We start from the raw sequence: 16,375 nt of genomic DNA, 5'->3' as shown, positions 1-16,375 counted from the left end.
ACATATACGAATCTAGGTCAGATGTGAAGCACTTAAGGTTCACACTGTCCTTGATGTTATAAGGTAAGGCGTTCCAGTATCTGATTGTGCGGGGAAAGAAGGAGTTCATATGATATTGTGTTCTTGAAGATGGAATGATAAAGTTTAAATTTCTAGAGGTTGTCAGATCTAGTAGGACACTTTATGATTATATAAACGGTCAGTACTCAAATACATGTTTTTAATTAATGACCGCATCAATGAATCATGACGTAACTACATGTCGACGAAATTTTACATCATCGACAAATTAATTCTGAAGTCCTACGAAGTAAATTCAATGGCATATTTTCTGCATGTGCTCACTACATCGATGTCATTTTCTGAAAAATAAAAGAATCTGGGTCTTGTTCACTTTCTTCCTGAAATGTTTTTGCAGTTTCTTTTGTAAATTTATGATATAATGTTTGTCATGTTTAACCCTTGCCCCTTAGTGCAAATGTTTTAATTTCTTTATTCAACGATCATGTGGAACGCATTATCATTCATCAGATGTTCGACATGTTCTACCGGGGTACCATGGTAGACATTTAGTTTGCGAGAATGGTGGAACGCTACTACACAGGTTTTAGAACGCTTCCTGCTCACCCAAAATGGCGTCCTTGGGGCTGCTGTTACGAAATATTTCCACAACAAGCGTGAAAACATTGTGGAATCCTGCAAAAAGCAGAGCGGCAGCGACTTACTTTGCAAGGTACTGTTATGCTGATAACATATTGCATCTAAAACTAAAGTAAGACTGAGTGGTTATATCATAAATTTGATATTTGTGTTGACATTGTCAAAGTGAATCCCAAATTATTCATAACTTTATCATGACATCACAGTACATTAGGGGTTCTAACTGACCAATCAGAGAGTTGCATTTTCGAGTACCTGCCAGTTTCCACTTGGGTACAACGAAGTATATTTACAATGAACATATAGTGACTTCAGAAATAAATATCACACTATTTAAGAAATCAAATAAAGTTTTTTCACTGCACATACCCCAGATGATGCTACAAACAACAAAACTTTGAAGTGTCATTGAATTATTATATCGATTTAATACCTTTATTTTAGTTAAAAGTTTGAGATTTTACACAGGGAGTCTATGATAAAGTCTGAGTAAAATGTAATCAATACCCAAGTGAAATAAGTATCATTCCGCAATGTTTTGGACATGTTAAAATTATGAATTTTGAGGCTTTTCAGGCTGATCAGGTCAGAGAGATGGGCAGCGGTCTAAATTCGTTTTACTTTGACATTTTTGAAATGATTGGCTTTTCTACATTAAAAATAATATGAAATTAGGTGCTACCTAAAAAGCAGAGCTCCCATGAAAAATCATCAGTGCCCGTTAAAAATTAACAGGCTGGGCACATCTCCCAACGAATGTCAGACGGTTTGACCCCTTGACCCCATTAAATTTTTCACCAAAGATGACACCTTGACCCCTTAGTGACACTTTGACCCCTATTTTCAGTGACAACTTGACCCCTATTTTATTTAATATGACACTTTGACCCCTTAGATTTTTTTGTGGTTAGGGGAATATTTTTCTGAAGTTTAATTTCTTTATGTGCATATAAGTCATTGATAAAAGCTATATCGATGAACTTCTACAAGTTCTAGCTATGAGTAGGTGACAAAGTATGGTCTACTGGTACTGATGATAAACCCTGACAGAAAATGAGTTTTTTTACCTGTAACTTTTTTATTTCTGCAAATTGTTAACAATGGTTGGTATCAAAATAAAGCTTAACATTTGCTGAAAACTTTACATAATTCAAATTTATATTTAGTGAGCAAACTTGCATGAAGTGAGGCCCTGAAAGGGGTATGTAAAACGGGAACTGTACCAACGTTGACTGATGAAAAAATCTATCACTTAGTCATTTACAAAATTGTCCTCATAGTATTATACTGAAACTTTCCCAAAAATGCTGCAACAGTCATTCCGGATAAATAATGAAAAGTGAGCCAATGTCAGGCCTTTATGTGTTGAAAGTGAGCATGCGTATAAAAACACCCTCTTCCCCAGTAATTTTGGATAAATATTTTGTTATACAGATAAATGTAAGTCATTTATTTATACAGACTATTTACCAATTTTGTTTTTGTTTACACCAGTTGGTGTTGTAAGTGGTTGCTATTAGATGGTGTGTTCAATTATATAAATAACCAATTGCAGTTGAATAATTCCAGGGTGGTCGGCTTTATCATCTGTTCAGGTTTATCATCAGTACCAGTATGGGTGTAGATTTATTCATGTTGATATTATTAACAATGATGTTTCACACACCTTTGCAATTATTTAAGAAATAATTTAGATGAAATTACTAATCATGTTAGTAATTTTACATTTACTAATTGAACTAATAAAATAACTCTCTGTTTGAAACTTCACATTTATTAATAAACTACTTTATTCATAAATGTACATTTTATCTTCTATATCTATATATGTTAACTTTATATCATGCTAATAAAAAGATAAATAAATAAATACAAGAAGCGTTGAATCTAAATGTTTTTCTTTTCATTCATTTTTTCTTTCACTCATTCTTTCTCTCTTTTCATTCTCACATTTCTTTCATACAGTTAAATAGTTCAATAATCTAAAATTTATCAATTTCCTTAATTATTTATTGAACATAAAACATAAAACAAAAAAGCATTTACAGAATATACATACTTGTATGATTACAATAAGGTAAATCAATACAACAGAACAGGTTAGACATCTCAATATGAAAATTTATTAATGAACTTCAAGAAAGATAAAAATAAAAATAAACAAGCACAATACAAGACAAAGGACATATTTTTTCATTCATTCATTTCTTTCACTCATTCTTTCTTAAGGTGTTAAAGGCCCTGTAACTAGAATTTTATTGTAAATTGTACCATATAAATTTTACTTTTTTAAACGATATAGATTACATTAATGTTCATTATTTGATGACATAGTATTATTATGTGGTAGGCTCCGTCATACCACTTTCTGTGTGGCTTGGTACTCTGTCAGTGATAAGGCAAATATGTGATTTTGCAAATATCATGTGATAGAACATGTAAAGATAATATGGCATTGCATTCTAAGACATCTCCATTTACTGACTATTTGCTTTGAATACGTCTGAAGAATGTTAATAGAACCTTTAGCTGACACTTAACGGTTTCAACAGGCTATGTAATTAGACTATGAGCCAGAAGGGGTTTTGCTCCCCCACCAGGGGTAATTTTGTGGACCATATTTTTTGGAAACTCCAATGTGTGGTGAACATTTTGGCATAAAGTTTGCAACTGGCGAGTGGGGCTTTTCTCCGTAACACCACCTTAAAATACGTTACCCTCAAAACCAATAACTTTTTCATCAATTTTTACAGACGAATGTTACCATTATGTTAGTAAATCATTTCAAGTTTGCATATTTTATTACAAGGTGTATACTAGATGCTGCAATTTGATAAAATTTCAATATCTAAAATGTGATGTTAAATAAGAAAAATATCGGAAAAAGATACGTTACCCTAAAAAAAAAAACATTTTTGGCATGAAGTTTTTATTGCAAATTTAGATGACCAGGTAATTAGAAATTGAAGTTACTATTAAAAAGTTCAAAGTTCAGCAAAAACAATGATATATAGATTGCTAGTATAAATTAAGGGAAAGCATACTTTTAGCGATTCTTAAAATGTAACGTCATTCTTCCAAAATATGCTAATTTTCAATCATACCTACTTCAAACATGTTTTTCATAAAAATGTTCTATCAATTTTATATTGACATTCTTTAGTTACATCTAATACAACTATATACTTATTTATCAACAAACCTCTAACTTGTAAGATGTCTTACATTGAATTCTACATTACATTTTACGTTACCAAACATACAAATTATATTGTATGTCTTCATTTTCTTTTAAACACACTTTATCAGTTGGAAAAAAAAACAACAATATAATTCTGTTCTCAACAGTATAGTTTTGCATTTCAAACTGAAGGTTTAACTTAAAACACGTATAAATATATCAAATTAAGTTACAGTTTACGTTACCGAACAAACTAACTATATCTCTTGTGTTCTTTTACCTTAAATATACTGTAGCACTTAGAAAAAGCATATCTACAATTCAATCAAAATATGTTTTAACATAGCTTTGCATTTTAACTTTAAACCCATGTATTTAAAAAACAGTCTACATTACAATTTACGTTGTATGTTACCTAACATATAAGCTATACATTTTCATGTATTCTGTATTGTGAACATATACTTTATCTTGGAAAAATAGCAAACTTACAATGATTTTTTTTTTGTTTTAAATATTTTGCTTTCAATTCGAAACACATTCTAGAACCTTATTTACATGGTCCATGATTACACCTTCACGAGAACACTATGCAGCCAAACATTTTTTAATCAATTGATACATATATTCAGCTATTTAAGCATATTGAAGTGACATACTTATAATATATACAGACATTGCCCAACACAGTGCTCTATAAAGATGCTAAATTTAAAACAGGCATATCACGATATTTAGAAATCTTGTGCATGTTTATGCACACACATTTTACATTTTGTTAACGCTGTATGTTGTAACTGTGATTGTTTTGAATGTACAGTAGATTCATTCATCAACATAGACTTCATCCAACATGTTGTCAGTCTCAACTGTATCCTTAAGTAGATATACCATGTACATGTACATGTATCTTCTATGGAGCCGGTATCCAGTAATGGTCATGACTGGAATACTGTGACTTTCTTTAATACGGTATGTATATATTGATGGTAGTTCAGTAAGACAATTATAGGAACTGCCTCAAAATAGGATATTCTGCAAGTGAAATTAATGTAACTCTAGTAGGTAAAGTAAAGTGCATTTGATTGCCCAGTCTGAAGGCAAGTTCTTACAAAACTAACTCTTTTGATGGCAAATATGGGACTTTAAACTTTTATGGGTGAATTCCGTTACCAATTGACAAGTTTATTCCAGACAGAGGACCTATTTGATTTCCAGTCATTTGAACCTCAACTGGTTTCTAGAGAACCTAAGGTCAGAGACAAATAACACTATTGGGGAATATTGTTACTAAAAGTCAAGCCACTTGTGTGAAGTTAGGAGGCCACTTTCTTCCAAAGGTTTGTGTACCTCATACTAGCAACCCTATTCAACATCAACATCAAAAGCCCGCTTGAGTACTGCCCTTCAATCACACTGGGCAGTTGCCTTTTAATAATGTTGGGTACCAACAGTCAATCTATCATTGTTTTGTCTAGGTCATGAGGGCATTTGTCTAGGTCATGAGGGCATACAGGTCTGGTGGTTGCCACCACTAGAAACCTTACTGTATTCGGTACCACCTTCTCTAACAGGGATATGCAGTCATACTGGTACATTCAAAGAGCTATATATTCTTAATATACATTGAAATAATATTTCTAATGAATTATAAAATCTATATACATTTATTTGATAATGTTGTTCATGTCTGGTGATGTTTATTTATAGTCCAATGTATATTATTTTTAAAATCCTGACCATTCGCAATCTTGTTTTGGTGTGTATGTTTACTTCTGAGCATGTACTTCGTGCTCAGGCAAGCTTAATAAGCTGCCTTGACTATATTTTTGCTGCAAAACAAAGAGAATATGGAACAGATTCAGAACTGTCAGTAAAGCAGGAGTTATTAGTCCCCTACTGGTTGAAAACCAGTTTCGGGGACTAGGAATGCGCTTTTCCGTCATTCCATCCGTCCATCCGTCCACAATTTCCTGTCCAGTCCATAACTCTGTCATCCATGAAGAGATTTTAATATTACTTGGCACAAATGTTCCCCATGATGAGACGATGTGTCATGTGCAAAACCCGGACCCCTGGCTCAAAGGTCAAGGTCACAATTGGAGGTCAAAGGTCAGCAGGGCTTTTTTCCTGTCCGGTCCATAACTCTCCCATCCATGAAGGGATTTTAATATTACTTGGCACAAATAATCCCCATGATGAGACGACATGTCGTGCGCAGAACCTGGACCCCTAGCTTAAAGGTCAAGGTAACAATTGGAGGTCAAAGGTCAACAGGGCTTTTTTCCTGTCCAGTCCATAACTCTCCCATCCATGAAGGGATATTAATATCACTTGGCACAAATGTACCTCATAATAAGACAATGTGTCATGCACAACTTTCAGACCCCTAGCTCAAAGGTCAAGGTCACACTTAGCAGTCATATGTTAACAAAGCATGAACAGGGTCTGTTTCATGTCCGGTCCATAACTGTGACATTCATTAAGGGATTTTAATATCACTTGGCACAAGTGTTCCACATGATGAGACGACGTGTCATGTGCAAATCCCGGACCCCTGCAGGCCCTTCCCCAGCCGCATAAGGTGCTGCGCTACCGCGGCGCTTAAAACACGAAATACAGCTTCCCGCAGCGCTTAAATATCCTGCGCGGTGCCTCAGTTATTAGCACCGCGTCTTAAATCAGTAAGCGATTTCATCCCCGTGAGATACCTCATGTGTAGTGTATATGTAATTTCCCTGTTGACATGCCTCGATGATTTTTTTGATCAGCAAATTACGTCACGGCGAGTGCACACAGGTAATGAGAATCAATGAAGTGTTAAAACTAATTGATAAATAGTATGGATCCTGTGAAATGTCAAAAAGGGGTGCGTAAACGGCCAGCTGATTACCAAGCACGTGAAAAGTGCCCTAGATTTCTTTGTGCAAAATTTAAATTAGACTGTTGTTTAGTATAATAACAAGAATATATCAATGCAGTTTTATTCTACTGTAATTTAAACTAGAAAATGCACAAATTTTAATGAATATCGAAAGTAAAAGTAAGTTTAGAATGTCCGTTCACGAGTCGTATTACTCCCAATGTCGTATGCAATTTTTCCATATTTCCTTCAAAAAAGCTGACAGTCGGTGTATTTTTTACGATGAGATACACCAAAATTTGAGGAACTATCTCTGGTTTACCCTAGTAGGTCATGTAACTGAGTAAAAACTACTTTCAGACAACATTCCAAAAGTGTACCAGTATCCGGATAGTATATTTTGGATATGCGTTTTAGTAAACTTTAACCTGACTGTAATAGCACTTTTCTGTTAATGAAATATTGATGAAAGACCTGATCAATACAACATGACTTTTGATAATTATTAGTTTACAATGTGACCTGAAACAGGCCTTGAACTATGTTGTTTACAACATGATCTTGGTTTCAAGATTAAGCTAATTAATATATTAAGGCCCTCCACTATTTCATATTCATATGAATAAGTTGACATTCTTGGTGACATTTTTTAAGAGAAAGGCTTGAATGGTTTAACCTAAACTATAAAGTAAGTAAAAAGCCTTTGTAAACTTTGTTACTGGTTTTGGGAAGATTTACCACTTAGATTTATTCTGTGACATTTCCTTTAAGTGTGCAATAAAGATAAATGGAATACATATCCACTATAGACATCTAGAAATGCAACTACTGCTGTGATAACTTTCAGGTCGAAAAGAGCACCCTGCCCCTTTCAGACAGCACCCTGCCCCTTTCAGACAGCACTCTGTCCCTTTTTGGCAGCACTCTGCCCTTTTTGAGCTCTAGAAATAACACTATATGATATATTGATGGTTATATCATTATGTGAAAATGTAGAAGTAATGAAATACATGTTGTTGTGTTCTTTTGCATATGGTATACTTAAAAAAGCACCATCTGGGTTCGATTTTTAAAAAAAAATCTCTGGGGAAGGGCCTGCCCCAAGCTCAAAGGTCAAGGTCACAATTGGGGGTCAAAGGTCAACAGAGTTTCTTTCCTGTCCCGTCCATAACTCTGCCATCCATCAAGAGATTACAATATTACTTGGCATAAATGTTCCCCATGATGAGGCGACGTGTCATGCGCAACACCCAGTACCCTAGCTTAAATGTCAAGGTCACACTTTGAGGTCAAAGGTCAAGAGGATTTTTTTCCTGTCCGGTCTATAACTTTGTCATGCAAAACAGGATTTAGATATCAGTTGGCACAAATATTCCCCTGGATGAGACAACATGTCTTGCACAAAACCCAGGCCCAAGGTCTAATGTCAAGGTCACACTTAGAGACCAAAGGTCAAACACAAGAACGACTTTGTCTGGAGCATTTCTTCTTCACGTATGGAGGGATTGTGATGTAACGTTTTGTTTACACCATTTGGTGTTGTAAGTGGTTGCTATTTGACTGTGTGTTCAGTTATACAAATAATCGATTGCAATCGAATAATTCCAAGGTGGTCGACTTTATCATCTGTCGGGGTTTATCATCAGTACCAGTATGTATACAGTCATGTCTTATTATGGGTCAGTTGAACTAGCCTGGTTCAAACGAACCAGCCTGGTTCAAAAAGGCAATCTCTCTGACCTTCTGATAAGCCTAATACGAGCATTTTCCTCCTAGACCTTTTTTGAGGCAATTGGTTTCCACAGACAATAACCATCAACCTTTTTTTCTTGCAGTGCCCACTGGCACTGGTAGCAAATAAGAGAAAGTTGGCTTGAATGCAATTCACTAGTAAGTTAGTATAGTATGCATGCACTTTCTGCTAGGATTTTAAAAGGCAGGATGTCATCATCATCATCCAGAGTGAGGGTAATAAACCTGACGGAATGCCTGGTATACTGCAGTGCCCAATAAAACAGCTGTAGTATTTACAGGTTAAAGATTTTTAAAACTATGTACAGGGATCTGGATGACTATAGTAACTGGCTGGCAGAGACCCTAGTCATAGCCTCTACTCCATCTAAACAGCTGATCGCATGTAAGGCCCCTCCTCTAAAAATGTCAATTTAAGAAGGAGAATTGAGAATGTGCTATGGAACTCCATGCAAAGATTTCAGAAAACTTTGTATATAAGTTGAAGGGAATTAAAAGTAAAAAGGTAAAGGTAAATTTTGTTTACCGTTGCTTTTTGAAACACTGAACATAAGCTCTGTAGAGCTGTTTGAGCGACCCTATTTTAAGAACAGTTAAAACCAATTATACTTTACACCCAGCATTTTGCTGGTACCCATTTACAGCTGGGTCGACTGAGGCAATTGTGATAAAGTGCCTTGCCCAAGGACACACCTCACACACAGCAGTTTTCTGGTTCCCATTTACAACTGGGTCGACTGAGGTAATTGTGATAAAGTGCCTTGCCCAAGGACACACCACAATGGGGGTAGCCAGGAATCGAACCTGGGGCCTTCATTTCCGAAGGAAAGCATCTTAGCCCTCTTGACCAATGCATCCACAAGTGTCGGTGAGGGATCAAGGTAATGGAGAATTGGTTAAAGATTAAGGTGAAAGACAGTTGGTGAGAAATTAAGGTGAAGGACAGTTGGTTAAGGATTAAGGTGAAGGACAGTTGGTGAGACATTAAGGGGAAGGACAGTTGGTTAAGGATTAAGGTGAAGCCAGAAGGAAAGTTGATGAGGGATTTTAAAGGGGAAAGACAGTTGGTGAGGGATTAAGGTGAAGGACAGTTGGTTAGTGATTAAGGTGAAGGACAGATGGTGAAGGACAGTTGGTTAGGTATTAAGGTGAAGGACAGTTGGTGAAGGATTAAGGTGAAGGTTAGTTTGTGAGGGATTAAGGTGAAGGACAGTTGTTGAGAGATGATCAACATTGCAGTCAGCCATATATTGAAGTGTTCAGTCAAGGGTATGGACAGGGCATATGGGATGGAATAACACATGTGGATCTCCTTATGATTTCAGACTTTGATGTATTGAGTTTATAATCTAAGTCTGTCAGAAGTCTTAGCTTGACTCAATTTGAAAATATTCCTCACAGAATGTGTGATTCTTATGATACAATGTAAAGTTAATTAACTTTTGAAGCACTGACCTCCAGAATATGGCTAAAAAATAAATTTCTTTAAAATTGAAGTTTGGTCATATTTATGAATATTAGAATATGAGTTTTTGTTTTATCTTAAAAATGCCAAATCAAGAGAAAAAAGATGCCTGCATTGGGAATCAAACATGGGCCGCCACAGCAATAAAAACTATTCTGCTGTCTTTACTAATACTGCCACTGTGGATTGTGTTTAACGCATATAAATATTTTTAGATAAGGCAGTATACCTCAAGCAGAGCATTACAATTGTCTTAAAAATTTAAAATAGGTAAAAACAACCAATTCTCATGTGTTTCCATAACATATAGTCTGTCAGTAATTAAGTTTCAAAGCTTTCTTAAGAAATATAGCATTAATTTCCTGATGCCTAATTTTCTTTATATTTTTTTTTGTTGTACGATCTGGAGGCCAGGGCTTTTAAAAACATCTGATTAAACTTTTCTGTTGCTTTTTTTTGTAGGAGAAATGCTGGTACATACTACTATGATAAAGATTTTATCAAGACAAGGCAGGGGCCATTTGAAGAACCAGATGATTACATAAAAGAGAGGATGATTATTCAGCATCAGAATCGTAAGTTGCGTTTTTATTCTAAATGATGTTTTCCAGGATATATTAATTTGATGGACAACTTATTTTATTTGCTTAAGTATATAATTCTTACTAATTTTATGTAATGTAGTTAAATTTAGAAGAAAGATGATTCAAATAACATTTTTTTGTTTTTATGCTCCCGCCTAGGAGAGGCATATAGTAACTGCAGCATCCGTCGGTTAGTTCATTTGTTTGTCCTGAATTTGGTCTGTAACTTTGTCATTCATTAAAGGATTTTAATTTTACTTGGCTTTTTTGGCTGTCAGGCCCATAACTCAGTCATTCATCATCGGATTTTAATATTACATGACACAAATGTTAACACAAATTAAACTCTAAGGTTAAGCTCACACTTGGAGGTCCAAGTTCAAAAGGTTTTTATGCTATGTTAAGTGCTGTGTCAAAGAAACATAAACTCTACCTTACCTAGTTTTTGAATTATCTCCCTTTATTATACAAAATAAGGCTTGTCCAGAGCATTACTTGAAAAGTATTAATGGCATTACATTGAAACTCCACAAAATGATAGAGGCCGTTGACGGGAAGTGCAGTGTCAAAGAAGCATAACTCTGCCTTACCTAGTGTTTGAATTATCTCCCTCAAGAACATGCATCGGGGAGCATCATTTGGTTTTACTGATTCCTTGTTTTTTCTTGCCCTCCATAACTCTGCCATCCATCAAGGGATTTTTATGTTTTTTGGCACACATGTTTTACAGAATGAGACAACTTATCATTCACAGCACCCATCGCCTCGGTAGCCTAGTGGTAGAGCGTCCGCTTTGAGTGTGGAAGGTCGTGGGTTCGATCCCCGGCCGCGTCATACCAAAGACGTAAAAATGGTACTAGTAGCTTCCTCGCTTGGCGCTCAGCATTAAGAGGGTAGTGCTAGGACTGGTCAGCCCGGTGTCAGTATAATGTGACTGGGTGGGGTATCATGTCACGTGTCTACGGCGTGATATTCCAGTGAGGCAGCACTATTAAAGTTGGGCATTGTGCTCACTGCTACAAGTAGACACCATCGTTTATATGACTGAAAAATTGTTGAAAAAGACTTTAAACCCGAACACACACACACATGCACAACACCCAGACCCCTTGCTCAAAGATCAAGGTCACACTCAGAGAGCAAAGATCAGTAGAGTTTTCTCCCTGTATGATGTATGTCCATATCATATAGCCTATAACCTATTAGGTTTTAAAAAAATTGACCAAACATTTACCCAGATATTTCATATCAGTTTAAAACCACTTTCATTCAAATGAAGCAGTATAGGGGCATGTACATTTTTCAAAAGTAGTTCCTTGTTGTTTGGATACTGTCTGCTTTGTTCATATTGAGCAGAGAGGAGGAAATTTTATCTTTACTACATTTGAATCAGCTGCTTGGGAGTACTGGTACTTGTGAAATGTACAGAATGTAATGAGGAGGTGTAGCAGTGAACGCCAGATGGGTTCAGAACCATGACATGTTGGTTTAGCAGATAACCTACCAACACTTCAGCCATAAATAAATGGATTAATTCTCTTTTTTTTTGCTTACTGAATCTGACATACATGCACAGGATCCTTTTAGCTTGACTGTTCTGAAAAATAGTTAGAGCTATTGCACTCTCCCATTTGTCAGAGTCGGCATCCCGGTTTATTTTATTTCTTGTATGTAAACTGGTATCTCAGAAACCGCTGGTGGCAATGCATTAAAACTGCACACACTATTTATACGCCCGAAGTGACGTATTGTGTTATGACGCTGGTGTCCGTCCGAGCAACTTAAATGAAAGAGAGGGTCATCTAACAGTAAAGAGAACAAAAGAGAACAATAGCTTCAATCTGTAAAAAATAGATTATAGGGCCAGGGCCCCCTCCTTCATTTTGGTGGGACATTCGTCCGTTAGCAATTTCGTGACGCTCTGTAACTCTTGAAGTATTTTGAAGAAACTTGACACAATTGTTCACCACATCAAAATGATGTGCAGAATGCATGTTCTGGATGGCTTGCTTCAAGGTCAAGGTCACACTTAGGGGTCAAAGGTCATACAACTTTGTTTAGTGTCCACTCTGTAACTCTTGAACTGCATGAAGGATTTTAAAGAAACTTTGCACAAATATTGCCCACATCGAGACAACGCGCTGAGTGCATGTTTCAGATGGCTCGCTTCAAGGTCAAGGTTACACTTAGAGGTCAAAGGTCATTATTTCAGGTGTATATTGCTCCATATTGTGGTGCTCTTGTCCACGGTTATAAGCTGGCTTGCAAAGTACAGGTTCTGTGACTCTATTTAACTTTTTCAACAAAATTATGCTTCTTGTTCAGTTTAGCAATTTTTTGTTTAATTTTTGTATATTGGCTGGTATCTCAATACTCCCTCTTGGGAAAGGAATGAAACTGCACACACTTGGTCACCGTGATGAATTCTCATGCAGTGCACAGGTTCCATAACTCTGTTTTGGATTTTTACAAAATTGTGCCCCTTTTCTGACTAAGCAATTTTTGGTTAAGTTTTTGTCTGTAACACGGTATCCCAGTACCTAACGGAAATGGATTGAACCTTCATACACTGTTACTGTCCTCTAACAGATCCTGTTTCATTTAAGATATGACTGGGAGAGTCTTGATTAACTTGTATATTAAAATGATAAAATAAGGAATTCTGTTTGCCAGAGTTAGGATATTATGAACCAGTTTTGAATGGGAAGTCACAGAGGACCGGTATCAGTCTCTCTTAAAAGAGGCAAAAAAGTTGTCATAGGTCCTACAAACACTTTTAAATTTTTGAATGTTGTGTTAAAAACGTTTTTTTATTAAAATTTAGTATTAAATTGAGTTTCTTGAAAATTGCAGCTAATCTGATGCCAGAAGAGAAAGAAATACAGAATTTAACATTAAATTTTGGACCTCAGCATCCAGCTGCCCATGGTGTATTGAGACTTGTACTAACTCTCAGTGCAGAGGTAAGGTCAAATTACACAATGGCTATCTTTATGCCTCTGGAGGGAGTCATTTAGAAATCAAACTGTTTGTCACTCTGTATGTAAGTCCATCTGTTCATACGAGACACTTTCCATCTCTAACTTTTCACCTAGGGATGGCAACAAATGGCCATTTTGGTATTTGAATATTTGTTCAGCCATTAGAACAAATATTCATATATTCAGTCTGTGTTTGAGAAAAAACTTAGAAATCCATGTTTGCTATATACCATGCAGTTACTTCTTACATAAATTATGTCTCCCACCACACAGTGGTTTTTGATTTACTCCTGTCTGTCTGTGTGTGTGTGTGTCTGTCTGTCTGTCTGTCTGTCTGTCTGTGTGTGTGTCTGTCACAAAGCTTGTCCACACTCTAAGTCGAACATTTCTCATTCGATCTTCACCAAACTTGAACAAAATGTGTTTGCCGATAAATGCTCGGCCAAGTTCGATAACTAGCCAAATCGGCCCAGGCACTTCGGAATTATGGCCCTTGAATACCAAAAAATGCTCAGATTTCTTGCACATTTTTGACCTCAAAAGGACCCCTATACTACTTTTAAAAGTAGTATAGGGATCCTTTTGAGGTCAAAAAAGCGCATGCGCATGTGCTCTAAGTAAACAGTATATAAAGGCTGACACTATTTAGATGATTAGGCAGTTGTGGGAGACATGTGCTTTTCTCAAAAGCATCTCTAGTTCTATTTTCATTTTCATCAGAATTAGTTGACACACTAATAGACTGAATCATTGTTTTTAGCTCACCTGTCACGTAGTGACAAAGTGAGCTTTTGTGATTGCCCTTCATCCGTCTGTCCGTCCATCAGTAAGACTTGTATTGGCATAATATCTTGGTTCCTTTCGAAAACTGGCCAGATCCCATCATGGATTTCAGAGTTACGGCCCCTTAAAGGGCCAAAATTTGCTATTTTGGCTTGTGAACACGAAAGAGACCACATTTTGCAATTGATTTTAATAAAACTTGCACACAACTTGTATTGGCGTAATATCTCAGTTCCTTTCGAAAACTTAAAAGGGCAAAAATTAGCTATTTTGGCTTTTGCAGCCTTATAGAGACTTCATTTATGGTTTGATTTGATACAAAGTGACATTTTACATTCGATTTTAACCACACTTACACACAACTTAAGTCACAATAAGATCTCAGTTCATTTCCAAAAACCGGCTTATTTCCATCATAGGTTCTAGAGTTACTGCCCTTCAGGGGCAACATTTTCTATTTTGGCCCTTTCAGTCATATAGAGGTTTCATTTATGCTTTGATTTACTACAGACTTGCACAGAATGTTTATCTTGATGATCTCTAGGCCAAGTTCGAAACTGGGTCATATTGGGTCAAAAACTAGGCCACCAGGTCAGATCAAAGGAAAAGCTTGTTAACACCCAAGAGGCCACATTTATGACCCTATCTTCATGAATCTTAGTCAGAATGTTTATCTTGATGATTCCAATGCCAAGTTCAAACTTGGTCATATGAGATCAAAAACTAGGTCACCCAGTCAATGTTCATCTTGATGATTCCTAGGCCAAGTTTGAAACTGGGACATGTCAAAAACAAGGTCATCCTCTCAAATCAACTGATATGTTTGTTAACATTCTTGATGTTTATGACCTGATCTTCATTAAACTTGGTAAAAATGTTTATTGCCAAGTTAAAACTTGGTCATATAGCGTCAAAATCTAGGTCACCCGGATAATGAAAGGGAAAGATTGTTAACACTGTAGAGACCACATTTTTGACTTATATTCATGAAACTTGGTCAGAATGTTCATCTTGATTCCTAGGCCAAATTATGTCTCCCCCAGGAGACATATTGTTTTTGCCCTGTCCGTCCGTCCTTCCGTACGTCACACTTCATTTCCGAGCAATAACTGGAGAACCATTTGACCTAGAACCTTCAAACTTTATAGGGTTGTAGGGCTGCTGGAGTAGACGACCCCTATTGTTTTTGGGGTCACTCCGTCAAAGGTCAAGGTCACAGGGGCCTGAACATTGAAAACCATTTCCGATCAATTACTAGAGAACCACTTGACCCAGAATGTTGAAACTTCATAGGATGATTTGTCATGAAGAGTAGATGACCCCTATTGATTTTGGGGTCACTCCATCAAAGGTCAAGGTCACAGGGGCCTGAACATGGAAAACCATTTCGATCAATAACTAGATAACCACTTGACCCAGAATGTTGAAACTTCATAGGATGATTGTACATGCAGAGTAGATGACCCCTATCGATTTTGGGGTCACTCCATTTAAGGTCAAGGTCACAGGGGCCTGAACATTGAAAACCATTTCCGGTCAGTAACTTGAGAACCACTTGACCCAGAATGTTGAAACTTAATAGGATGATTGGTCATGCAGAGTAGATGACCCATAATGATTTTGGGGTCACTCTGTGAAAGGTCAAGGTCACAGGGGCCTGAACATTAAAAACCATTTCCAATCAATAACTTGAGAACCTCTCGACCCAGAATGTTGAAACTTCATAGGATGATTGTTCATGCAGAGTAAATGACCCCTATTGTTTTTGGGGTCACTCCGTTAAAGGTCAAGGTCACTGGGGCCTGAACATTGATAACCAGTTCCGATCAATAACTTGAGAACCACTTGACCAAGAATGTTGAAACTTCATATGATGATTGAACATGCAGAGTAGATGACCCCTATTGATTTTGGGGTCAGTCTATTAAAGGTCAAGGTCACAGTGGCCTGTTCATGTAAAATCATTTTTTGGAAATAACTTGAGAACCACTTGACCTACAATGTTGAAACTTAATAGGATGATTGGACATGCAGAGTAGATGACCCCTATTTATTTTGAGGTCACTTGATCAAAGGTCAAGGTCACAGGAGCCTGAACAGTGACTC

The 16,375-nt window shown here is 36.5% G+C and overlaps 1 protein-coding gene across 2 annotated transcripts in view; it reads left to right on the top strand.

The window, feature by feature from the left end:
- Nucleotides 1-577: 577 nt before the first annotated feature.
- LOC123561615 (NADH-ubiquinone oxidoreductase 49 kDa subunit-like) overlaps nucleotides 578-16,375 on the top strand; it is a 41,008-nt gene continuing 25,210 nt past the window's right edge. For both annotated transcript variants that reach the window (XM_045354109.2, XM_045354110.2), the window contains exons 1-3: nucleotides 578-733; nucleotides 10,384-10,496; nucleotides 13,359-13,468. In XM_045354109.2, the coding sequence (XP_045210044.2) occupies nucleotides 633-733; nucleotides 10,384-10,496; nucleotides 13,359-13,468 (324 nt within the window). In that variant the 5' untranslated portion in view covers nucleotides 578-632. The remainder of the gene's footprint in view (nucleotides 734-10,383; nucleotides 10,497-13,358; nucleotides 13,469-16,375) is intronic.

This window comes from Mercenaria mercenaria, chromosome 10, assembly GCF_021730395.1.
Source record: "Mercenaria mercenaria strain notata chromosome 10, MADL_Memer_1, whole genome shotgun sequence".
Classification (NCBI taxonomy): domain Eukaryota; kingdom Metazoa; phylum Mollusca; class Bivalvia; order Venerida; family Veneridae; genus Mercenaria; species Mercenaria mercenaria.
The sequence above is the reverse complement of the archived record's forward strand: the minus strand, read 5'-3'. Positions and strand labels throughout refer to the sequence as shown.